Source organism: Canis lupus, chromosome 11, assembly GCF_048164855.1.
Source record: "Canis lupus baileyi chromosome 11, mCanLup2.hap1, whole genome shotgun sequence".
Taxonomy (NCBI): domain Eukaryota; kingdom Metazoa; phylum Chordata; class Mammalia; order Carnivora; family Canidae; genus Canis; species Canis lupus.
Window position 1 is genome coordinate 3,459,993 of NC_132848.1, and position 20,691 is coordinate 3,480,683.

Genomic DNA, 20,691 nt, shown 5'->3' on the forward strand with positions numbered 1-20,691 from the left:
TGGATAAGTATAACAGATCTTCCATATAACACGTGTCAAAGCCAGCAGAGGTACGACTTTTCCAAGGGTGGGAAGAGGAGTATAGATTAATGGGGCATTCTGGAAAACTTAGTCTGACAGTCTGAAATTGACCCAACCTGTCTGTGGAAATTCTGTGTTGGTATCTGGGAACAACTGGTTCCAGGGTCTCTAAGGGCTAGTCTTCAACATTATCAAGCAAATATGCCCTTGGGACCTAGGACTGCAAGGAGCAGGGGCTGGTTGCGCCTAGTTGCTGCCATATTAACAATCCTATTGCCCTAGGCAAAGCACAAGGCTATTGAGAAAAAGGACTCCTCTCTTATTTTGCTCTGGAAACATCAGGGTTATCCTGATGCTGTAATTACTGCCTATGATTATAAACACTTGTAGCCTGGATGGGACTGACCTAAAACCCCTAAGTCTTATTGAGCCTCCACTGCTTCTTAATCAATAAGCAACCAAGAACCAGGAATTTTCCTTTCCTATCTCCCACCCCCAACAACTACTGACCTAAAGAAACCAAATGACAATTACAAAGATTTTGGTATATGTACTGGGGTGCCGGTGAGCAAAAATCATGTAACTCAAGGCTCCCTCCTTTTCACTATCATCCTGCCTAAAGCAAATAGAAAACCCCATCCCAATCCCCTTAGCTTCAAAGACACTAGGCTCAGAATTATTCCAATAAAGAAAGGTAGTTTTCTTACAAGGGTAATACCCTTCTTTATTAGAGAATATCTGCTCCAAGGGTACTATAGGAAAATGGACAAAATAAAAGCTAGGGTCACTATTTTAGTTTTTAAGTCAGGCCAATCATGGTGAGCTAAGAACAAACCAACCAGCAAAGCTGGTTAGGGACACGCTACATCTTCTCTGAATCCCAAGTAGATGTGTCTATAACCTCAGTGCTTCCCTCTCTATAGTTAAGATAACTGGAAATATTCCTGTCTCCTTAAAACTTTATCCCTTTTTCTTGGGAATGTCAAAAGCAGAATGGGATACAAAGAAAGAAATATAAATCAGGTACTCTCCAGGAACAGAATTCAACCTGAAGTGAGAGACAAAAGCCGTGACTTAATGGCCAAAGGCAAGTCTACGGAGAGGACTCAACAAAGATGTGTCTGTTTCAGGGGTAGGGGATAGAGCAAAGGCAATGGATGAAGCTGTTCATTAGATATTAGAGCCTGAATTTTATGAGACAAGTCCTAATGGACTTTTACACCCTAATCAAACACAGCACTATTAGGACAGTTGTGCCATTTTCTTTGTCTTTCTACCAGAGGTAAACAGTGAATGAGTGAACTTTAAACCAAACATCCTGGGAAGCTTAAGCCAAAGTGGCAGCGCTTCTGTACTCATCCAGCTCCCCCAAGACAGTGATGGCCAAGTGTTCAAAATGTGGCTAGTCTAATGATTTAACCTGAATTAGTACACTACATCCCCAAGAGCTATTAGAGAACTTAAGTTGAGTCTTGGCCAGGAAAGAGATCAGTTTTCTTTCTCTACAACTAAACCTAATCTCTAGCCATGTCGTTCCACTTCACTAAACATGTCAACTAGGGAAAACTCCCACACTCAGTTCTAAGCACTGGACTGGGGTATGTTTGTGTGTTAGAGAGATGGGGGTGCAGGACAGAGAACATTCACACTTTATACTCCTATAAAAATCAAAGCTGACTCAGCTTTCACAAGTAGATTTATGCTGATGAAAAGTTCAGTTTATTGGGTCTAGGGAGTCGGTAGGGAGGTCTGTGTAAGAAGTGATAGTAGGGGTGCCTGGGTGGTTCAGTGGTTGAGCATCTGCCTTCGGCTCAAGTTGTGATCCCGGGGTCCTGGGATCGAGTACCGCATCAGGTTCCCTGTAGGGAGTCTGCTTCTCTTTCTGCCTATGTCTCTGCCTCTCCCTGAGTGTGTCTCTCATGAATAAATAAAATCTTAAAAAAAAAAGCAATAGTAAATGCAATAATGGCTTATTTGTCAATGGAGTAGAATCTTCCAAAGAACCGGGAAGCTGCCCTAGTTATTGCCAATGTGGATGATGGAATGTGGTGTATCAGTATCTATTTCACACACTTGGGAAGAAAGGTAAAAAGCCGTTAGAGAAGACCAGCTTCTCATCACTAGAATTCTGGGCCAGTACCCAAATAGAAGAAGTTGCCCCCTTAAGAGTCCATAGTGATACATTTTAGATGACCTAGATCTTTAACCAACACTCAGTATGGAAAGCAGTGACTTAAAAGGAAGTCTGGATAGGAGAGACTCACTAGATCCTTAGAGCTGTTATCTGCACTGTTTGATGTAGTTTGATGCTCCACAGCACTAATAAGGGCATCATTCTTAGCAGTGAAGGCGAATTAGGGCTCCAAATGGAACTCAGAGAGAATGGGGTAATGTTTCTAGAGAGCTGGTCTGGGGTGTGGTGAAAGAACACCAGACAAAGAGTTGGTCCCAGTTTTGCCACTAATAACCATGTCAACTTGAATTGGCTACTTAATTTCTCTGCTTTTGTTTTCTTACATGTAAACCAGCTTACCAAATCAGACACTGAGAGACCTGAATCAGTATGGTATACTTTGGTAACTATGTATTAGCATATGTATAGAAGTTAGTTTCTAACTAACTAACTAACTAACTAACTAACTAGTTTAAAACTAACTAGTTTAAAACTAACTAAATAAACTAACTTTATTATAGGTTTCTGGGATGATTTATGATCTTAAAGCACAAAATATGGGATAGGTTTTTTTTTTTTTTTTTTTAAGGGAAGCTCTATATCAACCATCATGAACAATGCAGAGCCCTCACTGCTTTCAGATGGACTTCACAGTGGGATGATCTAGGAAAAAGAGTTCAGAGATATGGAAAAGGAGATAATGCCCCCTTCCAAGAAAGAGAAATCTTGTAACCCAAATTTCTATGTGGTTTGACTAGCTTTAGAAAGGATACAGGGGAAGGGACAACTGAGGTAGTGGGAATGAGAGCTCTGACTAACCTGAGTTCCCATCAAGCTTAGGATTCAAAAAGAGATAAACCCTTTGGAAAGTGTTGGACCCAAATCCTAGTATTGAATACTGAGGTTTTCTCTACTCTATAGTTTTTCTATTGGTAAAATGAGAAGAATGTACTTAATGAGTTGGTGCTAGACAGGGTCCTAATGAAGTGCTTCTCTCACTAATGCCTTGTGTAATCCTCTGGAGTGGGACTGAGAAAATCAAATGAAAGGGAGATTCTCATGACTGCTTTGTTGGAAAATGGAGACTATTAGGCCTGAAGAAGTTAAATTGTAGCTTTTACCAATGTTAACAGCAAGTCATGGACAGTCATCAAAAAAAGATGTGCTCAAACTTCATGCCAAGGCAGATAAGTCTTTTTCTGAGGCCATCTTACAGATTATGTTGTCCCAAAGAGAAAACTATATAGACAGAGATGTTTGTGTTTTTTATGTGTGTGTGTGTGTGCATACTATTTTTTCTTAAAGATATAAAACATTCCCTTGCTGGGTCAGGGATAAGCTCTTTGCATCTTTCATAGATTCAGAAAAGGTAGCCAAGAAGATACTCATTCTTTTACCTTAATATAAATATATGTTGAAATCTTCCCCACATGCCCAATTCCAGAAAACTTTTGGAAAGGAGCAGTACTATCTCAGACACACCTATCTGGTCCCCTTCACCACCTATCCATGACTTAAAATGAAATCAGCAACAACAAAAATAAAGTCATTGAGCAGGAGCCATTTCTTTTTTAATGGAGAAAATATCCAATGTTGCAAAAACCACAAATTGAAGTATTCCACAAGCAGCCATGCATTGAGCAAACTCACTCCGCTGAAAAGATTACAGCAATACAAAATAAAAAAACAAAAACAAAAACAAGGAGAGATATAGATCACACAGAGGTACCTAAAAATCTGCCTTCTCTTGTGAGAGCTAGAAGAAAAGGCTTCTTTGGAGAGTCTGTTGGTTAACATCAAAGAAAAGCATCATTACAGGATTATATTAACCTCACTGACAAAGCTCAATGAGAAGCAGGGAACATGCTAAGTGGTACTAACCTGATGTCATTTAGATATCCGTTCTGGCCAGTCTAGGTGAAGGGGAGAAAACGGAAAATAACTTATAAGAAAACAGCATGGCATAACCGAAAAGGGTGTCCGTGATGCTATGAATACCCAAGGTCCTCAAACCAAGCTCACCCCCCAACAGGAGAGAGGGAGCAGGGACAGGATGACCCACACCCACACACCCAATCTGACCTCTCACCTTTAGCAGGAAAGAGCATTCAGTGTTTTTAGCTTTCCCACAGTGTGTTTAAAAAGAGACGCTGATAAAGGTGGGAGAATGGAAAGAAGGAAGAGGAAAGTATTAACCTATTATTTCCTTTTTAATTCTAAATTTATTCTGTCTAGAGGTAAGTTGAGCGTAATATTGGTGTGCTTGGTCCTATAGAGTGTGATCAAGGGAAGGGCAAAGGGAGACAAGAGAAAGAAATTTAGTTTTTCTGGAAGTCATCTCAATGACTATTCCATTTCTGTCCTCCACAGTGGCCAAAATGAAAGACATTCTGACCTGACCTGAGACCCAAGGAGAGTAAGAAATTGGGGAAGCAGGTACTTTTCGGAGCCTAGAAAAAATGAAAGAATTAAAAGCCTGAAACATTCCTTTTGGGGATCATTTCCTGACAAAGCCACTGAGCTGAGTGAAGTGAGCATTACGATGCACTCCCAAGCCTTAGAAAAAGGCACCAAGAGTGTCCAGCTGCTGAGCAGTGGGGGATCCACACGGAGCAGAGCCTATGTGGGGCAGCTCTCCCAGTATGCAGCTCAGGCTCCAGAGAAGGCTGCGGTGGCAGCATTTCCATCCAAACACCCTTCTTGCCACTTCCCTTTCTTGTTGGCCTGCCTCTTCCCCTCATCCATCCACCCCAATTTACAGCTCCACCCTTGGTCAGCTCCCTCTGACTGACTGGGTTCCTCTCCACAATGGAATCTCTGGAGTGTGGGGTGGGCTTTGGCCATTTTTCCTGGTCTAGACCTTCTTGAGATTCCTGATGCCTCTAACACAGCAAGAATTAGGAAGTGCTGAAATGAAAAGTGGTAAATCCGCAAGGATTTAACAAAGAATACATATATTAGTAGAGGCCTGAGAGACTAGAAATCAGGAGAAAAAAGGAGAGAAGAGCTAACTGTGATTTTGTTATAGCTGTACCCAGACATGTTCCAGTGTTGTCCCTAATTAGCCCCAATACCTTATTAAAAGTTACTTGTGCTTTCAGAGTATCCATGGCTTCGCTAATGGCTGGCATGGTGGGACAGTCATTTATCATGTGTCAGTGAAACAGAGCAGCATATCACAGATAACTATGCTGTGATGTCACTGGTACTTCCTAATCTAAAGAGCCCAGAGCAGAGCAAGCTATTGAGAGGCGGTTTACTCTAGGGGTCAAGAGCATGGTCTCTGGAGCCAGACTGCTTGAGTTCAAATATCAACCCTTTCACTAACTAGAGGTGTGATCTGAGATTACTTAACCTTTCTATGTCTCAGTCCCTCATTTATAAAATGAGGGAAATAATGCAACCTACCTCATAGACCTAGTGTGAGGATTAAATTATGTAAAATGCTAAGAGCAGTGTATGAAAGATAGTAAGCACTATATAAATGTTTGTTATTATCATCTACCAACCTGCTCTGTCCACAACTTAAGGTCATCACCGGCCATAGCCATGTACAAGTGACCTCTCTCCTCTCATTCCACCCAAGTGGTTTGCAGGAAAAGGTAGAGAACCTCTTTGGGCTATGGTTGGATAATTTGGAGGACAGACTTTTTTTTTTGACTCAGAATGGAAGTCTATATAACAGAAGGTAAGATGATTCCTTCTCTTTGGACTTTGGGCCAGGAGGTTTGTTGTGTATCTGTCCCCAGTGAGGATCCTTGGGACACCTGGGTCTCCTGAGACAATGAAACAAGTTCACAGAGGAGTTCAGTTTTCTTAAACTCAGAGATAACATTTTTCTGAGCTAGGTGATGATGGAAAGATAATTTGGGGGGAGGGGTCTTGCTGACAGAGGGAAGAGCAGGGAAATGAGAGGAGTGTAGTGTTCATCAAAGTATACTGATTAGAACTGGCCATCTTTTGACTACAGGGAGGCTGGCTTTTCCTCCTTTGTTTGCTAACTCTACTGTAAGATAGTGCTATCTGAATCCTACATTTTCCAGAGATCTGTTCCTCTCTTATCTACAGCCTTTCCTGAATTTCTGCTATTCTTCTCTTCAGTCTTGTAGGCAAAGGCCACCAAATACAGGGGTACCAAGTATATTTAATATGGCCCACAATTCTTAAGAATAAAGTTGCCTAAAATGATCATGTTGCCTTTTGGCCCACAGAGTCCATCTTATTCTATGAAGCAAGGTAGGAAATATAGGAAGAAAGAGACTTCCTATTCAGATACAGATTGGAGGGAATAGTAAGTGGTACCCTCTGTGCATGTGGAATGTGGAGCTCAGAGAATGGATGCTAGATCTGTGCTCTAATCATCATCAACATATCCTAAAAACGAGGCTGGCCAAACAAGATGGATGTATATAGGCTGTGTGGACACACTAAGTCTTCCACTTAGAAGCAAAGATGCCTAAAATGGATAGTGGAAGTGAAAGAGGGTAAGCGGGAGAAGGGATTGACAGACAAGAGTCAGGGCCCTTCCATAAACCCTGCCAAAACCATTTCTATTTTCAGTCTAATCATATCTCTACCAAATTCAGCCATTCCATTTGTTCTCTTTGTATGCCATACAATAAATTGTATTGAAAATAATACAAATAAAAATCTGTAGCTTCCTAGTAAGCCACATTTAATTTGAGAGACCAAACTGGGGCTGGCTGATATTGGTTAAAAAAAAAAAGACAACAACAAAACATTTATGGAGGGTTCATTCCAATCACAGTTCCAAAGATTAAGAGCTAAAAGCTATGGGCTGACAACTCTCAGAAGCTACACTTACCTCTCGGGCAAATATTCTCTCTCGGACCCTTTGATATTCCTCCTCTCTCTCTTCTATTGACTTGCTCCTCCTTCCATCCTGCAATGGAACTCTGATCTAGATCGATGAGCAGAATTAAGCTAGTTAAGTTCTCCTCGTACTGCAAGCTCACTGCACACCAGCAAGGAAGAGAAACCGGGAGAGTTTATAGTTGCCATCAAAAAAATGGAAAAAAAAAAGAAATAAAAATTTCCAGTGTTGGACAGGTTTCACTGGGTACATCTGACCATGCAGTTTGGGAGATCAGGTTTTCTGGATGATTGGAACCTCTTCATCTCCCCACCCCCACCCAGAGTGTCAAGAGCAACAACTATTTATAAGGATTGGGTTTCTTCCTTATAGTAATCAAATACTAAGGATCAAGAGAATAGCCCAGGGAATAAACAACATTGCTTTGGAGGGAAAGAAAGGGATAGGAGGAAGCTAGAGAGGGAGAAGAAACAAGTACTTAGCAGAGCTGAATGTAGAGAAGAGTTTTTCAGAACTAGCACCTGATATTATCCCTTTTTTACTCACTAATGTCATGGCCTGAAGACCCAAGTCACACACAGCTCAGCGAAGAGGGCCTTGGGAATGAAATCCAAGTGAAGCTAACTTCAAAGCTTAAACACTTTTTCTTATCTTAACTATAGCCACTGGAGGGAGGGAAAAAGATAGAAATTACAGAAATAGAGAAGAGAACAGAGCAACATAAAGAGGAGAAGAGAAAGAAAAGGAGAATAGAACAGGAAAAAGGATGGACAGGGAAAGGAAGAGACAAATAAGGTATGATAGAAGGAGGAGAGAAAGAGTGATAGAAAGGGAAAAGAAGGAAATGCTGGATAGAGAACCTTATATTCTCTGACAAGTGCGGAGAGGTGATGAGGGATGGCTGGGCAGATCACCACCTCTGTCTAGCCTACTGCCCAACTCTCCATCATTGTTTTTCTCTCTTGGCCCGGGAGTTGTGAGCACTGTCCCAGGTAGGGTGCACACAGTGTCCTTTTCCATACTGCTCTTGAAGGCAAGATGCTCTGAGGGAGACAGCCCATCAAATGAATGTCATTAGGTATAAAATTTTCTGACCTTCAATCCAGAGGCTCTGAAAGCTTCAGATGAAGCAACCAAGTAGGCTGCTACTCTAGGCCGATCTTCCTGATCTTCACCAGAGGTAGGCATAACTTGAGGAGCATTAGCTCTTGATTTACCTCACTAACCTTAAGAACCTAAATCATACTCAATGTCCTTTGATAAATCCCATTCCAAGAAGATGTAGGACCTCAAGTGCCCCAAGCACTGGTGAACCAGTCATAGAATATAGAAAGAGCATAATGGGCTTTGAGGTCAAGGTAGATCTCCGCTCTCTACTTCTGAGTAATGTTATTTCAGGCAAATAACTTAACATCCCTTAGCCTCAGTTTTCTTATATTTAAAGTGGAGCTAATAACCCTATTGACACTGGGTTGTGGAGACGATTAAAAGAGATAATGCACACAATGTGTTTAGAACAGAGTCTAGTTCAGGGAAAACACTCAACAGAAATAACAATTACTGTATTCATTACTAGTATCATAGACAGAAAATGCATGAAGCCTATCCTATATGGATCGAGCCTGAAGCTGAGAGATGAAAAGTTTATAAGGACAGATTCCACTCTGCCCCAATGTGTCTCTAGGCCTGAATTATTCCTGATCAACAGAAAAAGGGTTTTGGGAAAATGGAGAGAAGGGCATCAGGATGGAAAGGCTCTTTCTTGTTTTTTAATTTTTGTCTTTTTGTATGTTTCATTGTTTTCAATCAGACCCAGTGTATTTGTCCACAAAAGATAATAGCATTTTTCTCAAAAGGACTCCCTCAAATACTCAAGTAGCAAGCAGGAAAAGTCCTGGTCTCAAAACCATACAATATCCCAAGAAAGTTAATTTTTACTCTGGAGGTAAGATATTATAGTTATCATTAATTAGCAAGATTCATATTGGCTCTACCCGACCATGCTTTTCAAACTTTAATCCTGGTTCTCCACCTAACCTCTTTTGGAGGTCAAGCAGAAGCTGGCTGGATCTAAACCCTGTATGTGGCTGGGAAAACTAATCCCCAAACAAAAACTTACTACCTGCAGGCCAGAAGTCAGGGCAGCAGCCAGGCCCAGTGTGAGGGAGTAGAGAACTGTTCACCTCTTATTCCCACAGGAAAAGATTAAAAAGGGGATACTGCCTGAGATTCCCAGCATCAAATGTTAAATTAACTCACTCACCTTAGTGGAAGGAGTTGGGAAAAGAATAAGGAATTTGCAGAAAGGGATCAGAAACATCTTTATAAGTGGGTAAATTACATCACAACTTTGCCAGTCCAAGGCTAGCCCTGAGCTAGGATAAGATAGAAGTGGGACAAAGTAGCTTTTGGTGGTTCCCAAAGAAATTCCTAACTATTAAAGAAAAAAAGAATGAAGCCATCAGCTGAATCAAGGCTGAAGCAGGGAGGGACTGCTGTCTGTCCCAAAATGACATAGAGTTAGAAGTCAGTGGCAGAACCAGGGAGTTCTAGGCCAAATGAGAAAACCCAGCAAAACTCAGCACCATGTCTCTCTGGGGCTAAGAAGGTGGCATTCAGTTCAGTAAGTGTAGTCAGTCCTCAACATGAAGCCAAAGCCAACTCAGTATAACTCAATACATTTTTCCATACTAAGATATTTTGAGTTTTCTTTATCCCACAAAAATTCTTCTCCCCTCCCAGTTTCTCTTACTGCAATCTCTCTCTATACGCCCACCCCTTTCCATTCTTCACCTGGTTATCATCTCGGTCCATACTGGCATCATCTCTCTTGAGAATGAATCTCTGTTGAAATTCTGTATTCTTCTCATCCTTTATGTGTTCTGAGAATCTCTGTTCAGGGCTGGGATTGGGAGAGAAATGTAGAAGGAAGGAAGGAAAAAGACACTTTTGTTAGAAAGCAAAACTGCTAGTATAGCACTCTTAAATTCCACAACTCCCTCTCAGGGGATTTCTGAAGTCAGGCATCCAAAAAGTCACAATGCAATCCTCAAGGTCTATTCATCTTCCTCTAAAGTTATACATTTCCCATCACTAAAGGTGAAGAGAGGCTAAGGGCCAGTCTTCACAAAACACCAGTGCCTCTAGAATCTATCTTCAACTCCTCGTGAAGAGTAGGAATCAATAATATAACCCTCCCCACGGTCTCCTCCCCAGAAAGAGACATCTTGATCCTACACCTTTCTCTTCTACCCCATAGACTATCCCAGGAAAGTCTTCCAATCTGTGGTTCCTCCCTTACATCCTTGTGTTACTGGTTTTGTTGATGATGACAGCTTTTCCAGTTTGATCAACATTGTGGTCCATCCCAAAATAGGCAGCTACCCGGTGTAATAGCATCCGGTGATATGAGGTCATCTGAGGGAACTTCTTGAACTGGTTACTGAAGAGAAACCAGGGAGAAAAAAGTGAAATAAGGACAAACAACAGCAATAATAGCCAATTGTGATTTTTCTTACAAAGGTCTTAAGTGGAGAATCTCTTAGGAGAAACAGACATATTATAAGGAAGATAGATCCTTACTCAAATGGGAACCCAAAAAGGTTCTCTCAGCTTCTTCATCTATAGCATTTTATAGATCACTCTGATCCACTACCCTCATTTAAGACTATTCCTTAAGCTCTAGGTTTCCCCCACCTGGATGATATTCTACAGAGAAAAAGGGGAGACATTTAAGAATAAATATAGGACAAGGGCTAGCTGCTGAAAAGATAATCTTTTCAACTCAATCTATGCAGTAACTTAAAAACCTCACTTGATTTTCACATATACACTCTTTAAATACATCTTGGTTACTTCTCCCCAATTCCTTTTAGTTCATAGTGAGTAATTACTTCAAAATTCAGACTTTAAGGGAGAGATGAAAGAGGAATATCCTAAAATACTATCTGAATTTCTTTTCAGTGCCCCCTCCCACCTCTAAACGTGTATTTCATTCAAGTAACTTACTTGTTGTCATTAATAAATTCCAGAATCTCCTGTTCTAATTTTAGCAGCATCATTCTGTCCCTGTTTAAAAAAGATTAAAACAAAACAAAACAAAAAGCAGCCCTCCCATAGACATTGAAAGCATTGAAACCTGCACACTAACAGAAGCTGAAGGGAGGGACAGATCCAAACCCCAATAGCAGACAAAAATGCAGAGGCTGCCAAGACTCAGTGGCCTGTATTATATTACTTTAAAAAAGAAAAACAATCAAGTATACATTTTGCAGATCCTCCTAATCATGTACTTTGTTTTCCTTATCAGAAACTTAATTCCACTGGCAGCCATATTAATTTAAACACATACTTTATATTTATAAGTCTAATCAGTAGTCTATATTCCATCTGGTTATTTATACAATTTTAAAACAATTATGATTTAGCTTATATACATATCAATTATTTTTCCTTCTGTGCTTTTAAATGGTACTCCCAAGCCTTCATTTTTCGTTGTCTCTGCATTCTCCTTCCACAGAATTTTTCTCACCTCTTCTGAAAGCAGACACCTCAACACAAGGATTCTCTGAATCCCTCACAGAATAGAAAACTATACTAGGGGGAACGGTGGTGGGGGGTGGGCATCATAGATTTGAATAATGGAAAAATCCTGAGAAGCTACTTTTCCTCTTAGGTATCCTGCTAGGCCCTACTATCCCCCTTCCATCAAATAATGTTTTTACCTTGGGTTCTTTTTCAGTGTATTTACAAGAAATTCATGTAGGTCTATTCCAGTGGAGTCTGTATATTCTTGGCTGGAGTCTAGAACCACCACAACAAAAGAAATTTAAAATAAATGAAACTGCCTTGCATGAAATCTAATCCCAAGCAGAAGCCCACAACCCAATCAGGAGAGATAACAGGAAAATAAAATCAAATTTCAGGGCTTTTAGCTTAAAAACCAGAATGACGCTTGATTTGCCAGGCCTCTTCCCCCTGCTAGATTCCCCATGACAGTGATAGAAGGTAGAATCTGGGTCATAGTGCTACAGCAGTATCACACTGAGAGAACTACCTTACCATAATTAAATATTTGCTGAATGTCCTGACCAAAACAAAGCAGATTTTATTCAAGTTAAGGAAAATAAATTCCAGGTAAGAGCAGTCAGGACTCAATTTTCCAGAATCTCAGCAAACAGATTCAAATGTTGATTATTTATTATTTATTCATAAAATCTTAATCCCAAAGTTGTCTTTTTCCTCCCAACTATCATTTTTATGGACCAGGTCTTTTTGCTACTAGCCCAAGGGTGTAAAACCAAAGAGAGCTTAATAATTAGATGCAAGTGTGATTTAAAAAAAAATCACTCCAAGCATTCCAAAACCAAAATATAGTATATGGATGATCTGCTACTAGTGATGATTCATGTCACTACTTATTTCACAGCAGAAATAAAATCAGAATTAACTACAATGTCCTCTTATAGGTAGTGCCAAATGTTAACGGAGTAGCTCTCTGCAGTATATGAGCCCCTAAGGCAGGGTTAGCTAAAGCGGCAAAGAAAGTAACCTAGTTAGGCACCTCCCCATGCAACCATGAAGTCAGCAGAACACTAGGAACTGTTGAGCCAGTAAGCTTAGTAGGTGCCAGGCTCCAAGGTGGAAGGAAAGGGTACTGCAGAGCCAGACACTAGGATATATGAGAGGCAGGGGAAGTTCTTACCTCTAGAAAGCATCTTCCTTGGGACCTTTTCTTTGTTTTTGTCCTTATCTTCCTTTTCAGAGACATCCTTTGTGGATTTTTCTTCCTCCTTGTCAGAAGGGCAGCTGATGTGCAACTGAATTATATCCTTGGATAAGGAAAAAGAGGAATACAATCAAACAGGAAAAAAGGATTTTAATTCTCCCATAAGATTTTACTCTCCCTTAAAATCTCAAAGAAGGAAAATCTTGGGTGGCAGTATTCTCTTACAGAAAAGAGTATTTTGTTAATTAAATTGTTTAAGCTTTTGTTCTATGAAAGGGGCAGAAGGCCAAGCCTTTTCTGCCAACAATCACAACCACTATATGGACAGCTCAAGTTACACTGGCTGTTCTTGGCAATAGGAACTGGATGGAAATGCTTCTAACTGCCAGAGGGAAAGTGTGGGTGGGAAAATAAGATTGAACCCTGGGATCTCCTTGTCTGCATCATCCCAGGTGGTCCAGGTGTGAAGACCTATACTTCACGCTCTCACTCACGTCCTACTTTACTGCAACCACTTGTTTTGAAGTTTCTTCTACCCTGATTTCCAAGCCTAATGTTGACGCTATGGTTGTGGTACTACAGTTTTTACCAAACAACTAACTGCCAAACTCAAAAGTTACTATTCTTATAAAGGACCTACCTGGGTTTCTAGTGGTCCATCAGCAAATGGGGCAGAGGACTCCTCACACACTGCCAGGCTGCGCACCAACTTCAGCTTGGAATTAGACTAAAAAAAACAAATATATATGTTCCCCTGGTGAACATTCAGAAGCTTTTCACTGAATGAAGGGTATTGCTTTTGGCTCTGTTAGTTGCTGCTTCCATTAAGTAGGGTTTTTTCCCCCCCAAAGAGGACTTACTCACCAGTTCCTGATTTACTTCAAAGATAATTTCCCTACTTACATTAGTAAACATATTAAAAAAAAAAAAGACTACTTTGAGCAGATGATAGGAAAACTTAGCCCTCCCCCCTTTTTTCTAGCCCAGGCTCCAATTTCAGACTTAGAAGTTTACTTAGAAGTTCTCTCAGTAGTAGAGCTTAGTAGACATTGGATTTAGGAGCCAGAAGTCCTATCTTAAACTACTGCTTTTATGCTTATGAGCTAGAAGAGACCTTGGGTAAATAACCTGACTTCTCTGGGTCTCTGTTTTTTTCCCAATAAAATGGGGATAAAAACACTTAAAGGATGACTTATGAATTATGTGACATAAAGTATATAAACATATTTATCACAAATAGTACCTAGATGCAGTAGACAATAAATGCTAAATGACTCTAAGTGTGGCAAGGGTATGGAAAAAAGTATCTAAGAAAAGAGTAAAGAGAAAGACAGAAAACTTCCTAACATTTGGGATTTAATGTGGTAAGAAGCTAATACAGTTGGTTTACTTTTGCAGGCTGGAGAATACCAAAAGAATCTGAAATCCACTTTGCAAATCATTGCTTTCCTAGGGATCCTCAAAGCCAAAACTTATAGAGTGACTCATTAGAATTCTACCTATAAACATTTCCTAAGAGTTCTTATAATAAAATCAAGGATTGTTGTGAATACAACAGCACAAAACATGGCATGTGTGTTCGTGGTTGTGCAGTATAATGAAAAAGAACTTGCAAGTCTGAAGAACTGACTTCCTGCCAAGCTCTGCCACTTACTAGTGAATATCCTGTCAAATTCACTCTATCTCTATAATTCCAAATTCCTTCATCTGTAAAACAGACACAAAAACTGTCTTACTTATCTCAAAAAGTTTGGGTAGAAGTGAGGTAGAAGTGAACACTCTCTGTTGTGAACTTTAACATCAAGCCCGTCACTGGGGATCAGGCCATGTCAGCAAGTCCATGTATTCTGATGTTGTGGTCTTCTTCAGATCCAAACCACATACTGGCTGAGCCACTCCCAAATTCTGCCATTGTCTTTTAGGGGGGAATGGGGTAGACACCCTTAATTATTACTCTGGTGATGATTCTCACTGCAAGAAAGGTTTACAATTTTACTATTCAAGCGCCTGGGTAGCTCAGTGGTTGTGTGTCTGCCTTCAGCTCAGGTAGTAATCTCTGGGTTGTGGGATCAGGTTCCCTGCATGGAGCCTGTTTCTCCGTCTGCCCGTGTCTCTGCCTCTCTCTCTGTGTCTCTCATGAACAAATAAAATCTTTAAAAAAATTTTTTTTTACTGACTAAAATTAAAAAGCTGGGGACGGCTGGGTGGATCAGTGGTTTAGCGCCTACCTTTGGTCTGGGGTGTGATCCTGGAGACCTGGGATGGAGTCCCACGTCGGGCTCCCTGCATGGAGCCTGCTTCTCCCTCTGCCTGTGTCTCTGCCACCACCCCCACTCTGTGTGTGTGTGTGTGTGTGTGTGTCTCATGAATAAATAAATAAAATCTTAAAAAAAAAAGCCATCACACATTACCACATATAGTCCTCCCTGATAATGCTGCTTAAAATAATCTGTGATGTGCTAATTTTATTTTTTTTAATTTTTTAAATTTTTATTTATTTATGATAGTCACAGAGAGAGAAAGAGAGAGAGGCAGAGACATAGGCAGAGGGAGAAGCAGGCTCCATGCACTGGGAGCCCGGTGTGGGATTCGATCCCGGGTCTCCAGGATCGCGCCCTGGGCCAAAGGCAGGCGCCAAACCGCTGCGCCACCCAGGGATCCCTGATGTGCTAATTTTATCATAAAATGATTAAAAACAAAATCCTCCTCCCTGCCCCTACCTAAAAAGTAACCCCACTACCACCAAAATAGGCTTTATTTTTAGGATGTCCAAAAGTGTTGAGTCATTTCTATTAATGAGGCAGGATTTATGAAGGATAAATTGCTAAAGGATAAATGGGAAAAAAGTTTGGAGGAAAAGACTACATTCATATAGTACTCTTAGAGAAAGCAGAAATGAACAGAGACACTGGTTTACAGCAGAACCAGTACCAATTTGCTCAGGCTTTGTGAGAAGGTCTGGCTGGGTATCATAAATAGACTCTGACTGAACTAGAGATAATGGAGAAAAATACAGCCAAACCTTTCAATAGGAAATGTGTGCGTGTATGTACATTCCTAATTAGAGTATAAAGTACAGGCAGAAAATTTTTGCTTGTATACAATTCAAATAAATTAGATGAGGTTCCTTTCAGGACCCCCAGTGGATACCACGCCTGAAACTATGGATAGTACCAAACCCTATACATACTATGTTTTTTCCTACACATATATAACCAAGATAAAGCTTAATTTCTAAATTAGGCACAGTAAGAGACTAACAACAGTAACAACAACAATGAAATAGAACAATTATAATATACTGTAATAAAATATGTATAAATGTGGTCTCTCTCTCTCAAAATATCTTATTGCATTGTATTCACTCTTCTTCTTGGGATGATGTGAGATGATAAATTGCCTTTGTGATGAGGTGAAATGAGGTGAATGATACAGGCATTGTGATGGAGCGTTAGGCTACTACTGACCTGATGATATGTCAAAAGGAGGATCTTCTGCTCCTAGACTGGTTGACTAGGAGTGAGTGAAACTGTGGAAAGCAAAACCTCAGATGGGGGCGGGGGGGGGACTACTGTATACAGAAAGGGCTCTCACCTTGGCTCTTTTCCTGGCATGACCATGGTTGGATGTCCGCCTCTGTTAGAATGGGATTAGAAAATATTAAACATGTAGGAAAGCAACATTTAGGTTAAAAATGATACAAGTTTACAAAGAAAAAGCACTAATTATAAAACCATTACAATAGCTAAACTATGATGAGACTCACTTGGTGTGGTTGTCTTCCCTTTGCTACAACTCCAGGACTGTGACACGAAAGGTACACAGGCTACTTACATACAAACCACCACTTACCATGAAGAAAATAAATAGGAAGACACTGACTGGTTGGCCTACTTCACAGAACAATAAAAATTACTTTTGGATAAGCCAAAGAATCCTCTCCTGATTAGGTGGCTTCTGGAAAGGCACTACCAGAGCATGACAGTGTGTTTTTACCCAAACACGATCACAGGATCCTATTTAACCCATAATGGACATGCAATATGGCCTTTAAGTATCACTTATGGTAACATCTGTATGGGATAACACATTCAGAGTTCTAACTTGAGAGACCCAAAGCACCAGTCTCTATGGCTGCTGACGGCATGAAGACCCTTCTCGCCAACTGCCTTCCTCCTTGAAGATGAGGATTTTCCCAGTTCTAAGCTCCTGGTGGTGGCTCTTATAGCTTATATGGGACACAATAAAAATAAGGGAGCAGGGAACATATGGACAAGACTTCCAAGCAAAGGGAGGGCAAAAAGAGTGGGTGAGGTGCAGAATAGAAGCGGAAGAAGATGAACGATGAGGGCCAATGGTAGGATGAGGGAAGAAATGACTAATTCATTGACAGGGCTTCTGAACAGCTGAGAAGTCAAAAAGGGGCTTTAGGGAAGAGGTGGGATGGGGTTTTGTATGGGAGGAAGCATCTGGGGCTTATCAGATGTCTGGAATGGATTCACTGCCCACTGGGGTGTGGAGAGAACTGAAGTTGATGGGTGGGGAAGTGGAAACAAGACAGGGGCAGAACACCAAGCATGGTCCTGGGTAGGTGAGGATTTCTCTTTTCTTTGTCCTCTTCACTAGTTACCAAACAACACTGCCACAACGCAAAATGCAGAATGGGGGAAGGTGGATGGAAAGAATAAGAAATGATGATGGATCTGGTCAATGTAAGAGATGTTACAGTAAGGAAGAGCCATAGTCTGGGAATATGAAACAATATTGGTCACTGTTTTTTAGTTTAGTTTTGTTTTTTTTCTCAAAAAGGTAGTAACATACACAGAGCACAAACATTCAGGAGGTAGAATGGGGGTATAAAACAGTAAGTCCCCTTTCATATTTGTCTCCTAGCTACCAGGTCCTCTCCTAGAGGATCAAGTAGTACTGACTTTCTTATAATCTTTTCACAGATATATTTTTTTAAGATTTTACTTATTTATTTATGAGAGACACAGACACAGAGGGAGAAGCAGTCTCCCTGCAGGGAGCCCGATGTGGGACTTGATCCCAGAACCCGGGATCATGTCCTGAGCCAAAGGCAGATGCTCAACTGCTGAGCCACCCAGGCATCCCTTTTCACAGATTTTTTTTTTTTTTATAAATTTTTATTTATTTATGATAGTCACACAGAGAGGGGGAGAGAGAGGCAGAGACACAGGCAGAGGGAGAAGCAGGCTCCATGCACCGGGAGCCCGACGTGGGATTCGATCCCGGGTCTCCAGGATCGCACCCTGGGCCAAAGGCAGGCGCCATACCGCTGCGCCACCCAGGGATCCCTCACAGATTTTTTTTTTTTACGTATATAAGCTTATCGTACATATGTACACACAGGGTTTTTTAAAAACCAAATGGACATATATTCTATGTGCTTGCCTTTATACTTTTTTCCATGAATATTATTCTACAGAAGATCTATAATTTTTATTAATGTCTAATATGGTATTCCACTCTGTAGTTGTACTATAATGTATTTTACCAGTCCCTGAAATTGCACTATTTAGGCTGTTTCTGATCTTTTGTTAGTATAAACAATACTTCAATGACCATATCATTGAATATATCTACAAATAAAGTACATCTACGTATAGTCCATTTAAAAATTTTATAAAGTATTGTCAAATTGCCCTTCAAAGAGGTTACACCAATTTATAGTTCTACAAGCAATGTATGAATCTGCTTACTTCCCAGAATGGATAGTTTTCATTTAATAGTCAAACACATATTGAAAATCTAATATGTACCAGGCACCATGCTAACTACTGGAGGATACAGAGATAAAAAACACAAACCTTGTCCAAAAGGGACTCATAATCCTGTTGGAGAAGACAGACAAATAGACAATTATAATACAGTATGTTAAATCATTACAGAGGTAGTCACACAGTGCTATAGAAGCACAAAGCCAACTCACAAATTCATACATTCACAGATAGTGCCTGTTCTTTGAGTGTCTGCAAAGAATGGTGTCAGGCCTTAGAGAAACAATGCTGAGCCCAAACTGACCTAATCCTGGGCCTCATTGAGCTTATAGTTCTGTGGAGACAGAAATAGACATTAATTGAAAAATTATACAGGGTAGACCTGTAATAGGTTGTCAAAGAAAGCTTCCTGGAGAAAGATATATCTGAACTGAGTTTTGAAGGATAAATAGGTATTAGGCAGATGTTGGCAAGAGAGGTTCAGTGGTTGAGGGAAGCCAAGGAAAAAGTACCAAGGAAGGCACTCGAGGGAGAGAAAGCATTTACAAAAGCATGCTTCCCCCAACTTTTCAGCTCTTATTTATAACAAGGACCAAGGAATCAGATAATGCCGAAGCAGAGGATGCCAAGGGTGGATGGCTGGCAGGCAAGGGACTAGGTCACAATATTCCATGCTAACAAATCTGAGTCTTAGCCTAGGACAAAGAAACACACAAAGTTTGAAGAGAATGAACATAATCATATTTTTATTTCATGTCCATCTTTCTAAAGCAGTATGGTAGATGAATTCAAAAGGATCACAAGTTTCAAGGCAGAAAGCCTAGCTAGGAAGTCATACCCAGTTGGTTGGTTGAAGGACCCACCTAAGTTCAGTAGGTCAGGATTAATTTGCCATTCTAAACTGAATCTCAGAATCTGCCTTTTATAGCACTGTTTTCATGTGAAAGATGTTCTGAGTTCCAACTGTTGATTCTAAGAATATGTCTCACATAGTACAAGTAATGAAAGTCCCCTTTCTGCAAACTTTCCAGCTCCGATTCATAACAGGCACTCCCTTGACAGCATCAGTAAGATCCCTGGGGAGACTTCTAGGGTATGAGTGGAGTGGGATAGGGGAGGTAGGAGAAAGAGCAGAATTTTTAGTGTTGTTGAAGGGGCACATGATCTGTTGGGAAATAGTGGAGAGGAGAGGGCTTCTGAAGGGTGGGACAAGACTAAAGACTATGTATGTAGAAGGAGCAGGAGCTCCAGTAGATGGCAGCAGCAGCTCCCCCTGCTCTAGCAGCAGCAAAAAAGCCAGAGGAGGCAAGTTCCCTTCCAACCTTCCCAAAGACCTATTTGTATATACGATACCCAGGGGAAGACACTCTTGAACTGAGTGTCCATAAGGTGTGTAACACCTATACACATCCTTTCTTTTCTGCTTATCTTCAAGGAGTACATACAACGGAGTTCAGAACACCACTTCAAATAGTCTCCTGAGACTAACGTGGACCCAAAAGTTCATTTAATTATCATCTTCCTTATGACATGACAGCACATAATTAAACATTCATCACTTATCTGTCCTGAGGATTTAAAATTCATTATTGGTATCATTGGAGGCTAGAAGTATAGCTGGAACAGTGGCAGATTGTCTCTACAAACCCTGGAAGGATGGGCAGGGAATGACAACTCACATGCAAAAGAAAATGAAAAGAAAAGCAACCAGGAGAGAGAAATAGCAAACTGTGAGAGGAAAGACAGTAGAAAAGCAGGCAGCCAGAGAACAAAATATTTCAGAGAGCTGTCTGATTTTAATTTGTCCCTTTATGTTGTTGCTGTTTTAATCTTTTAAGAAGAAAAAGCCTAAAAAAAAAAAAAAAAAAAAAAAGAAGAAAAAGCCTAGATGAATTGGGTTATCAAGAGAAATTATGTGTCAAGTTTCTAAATCCTTCAAAATGTTGCCACTACTGCTTTTTAAACTAAGTTACTACCCTTAGTCTAACTCCTTAGCACCTAAGAATGACCAGTCTAATCCTGGACATGAAGGAAAGAATTTATGTAATTTGGGTCTGGGTAACAGAAGAAACTAGCAGTGACTACAGAGAAGAGAAGGACTGAAACAGGTAAACTAGAGAAGGCTCAGAGTATGAGCTGTCTGGGTACCAAAGAGGAGCCATAAAGGAAGCTCGGCTGGCCACCTACTGCCATC

The 20,691-nt window shown here is 40.5% G+C and overlaps 1 protein-coding gene across 38 annotated transcripts in view; it reads right to left on the reverse strand.

Annotated features, from left to right (window-relative positions):
• The window catches only part of R3HDM2 (R3H domain containing 2), a 166,029-nt gene that overhangs the window by 24,746 nt on the left and 120,592 nt on the right, over positions 1–20,691 (reverse strand). For 10 of the 38 annotated variants that reach the window (XM_072842922.1, XM_072842906.1, XM_072842924.1 and 7 more), the window contains 11 exons: positions 18,588–18,611; positions 16,351–16,392; positions 13,397–13,483; positions 12,733–12,859; positions 11,753–11,831; positions 11,037–11,096; positions 10,330–10,470; positions 9,822–9,930; positions 7,020–7,115; positions 4,076–4,107; positions 3,924–3,977 (listed from right to left, as the gene is read on the reverse strand). In XM_072842922.1, the coding sequence (XP_072699023.1) occupies positions 3,924–3,977; positions 4,076–4,107; positions 7,020–7,115; positions 9,822–9,930; positions 10,330–10,470; positions 11,037–11,096; positions 11,753–11,831; positions 12,733–12,859; positions 13,397–13,483; positions 16,351–16,392; positions 18,588–18,611 (851 nt within the window). The remainder of the gene's footprint in view (positions 1–3,923; positions 3,978–4,075; positions 4,108–7,019; positions 7,116–9,821; positions 9,931–10,329; positions 10,471–11,036; positions 11,097–11,752; positions 11,832–12,732; positions 12,860–13,396; positions 13,484–16,350; positions 16,393–18,587; positions 18,612–20,691) is intronic. The other 28 variants (XM_072842913.1, XM_072842911.1, XM_072842914.1 and 25 more) reach the window with 11 other exon arrangements.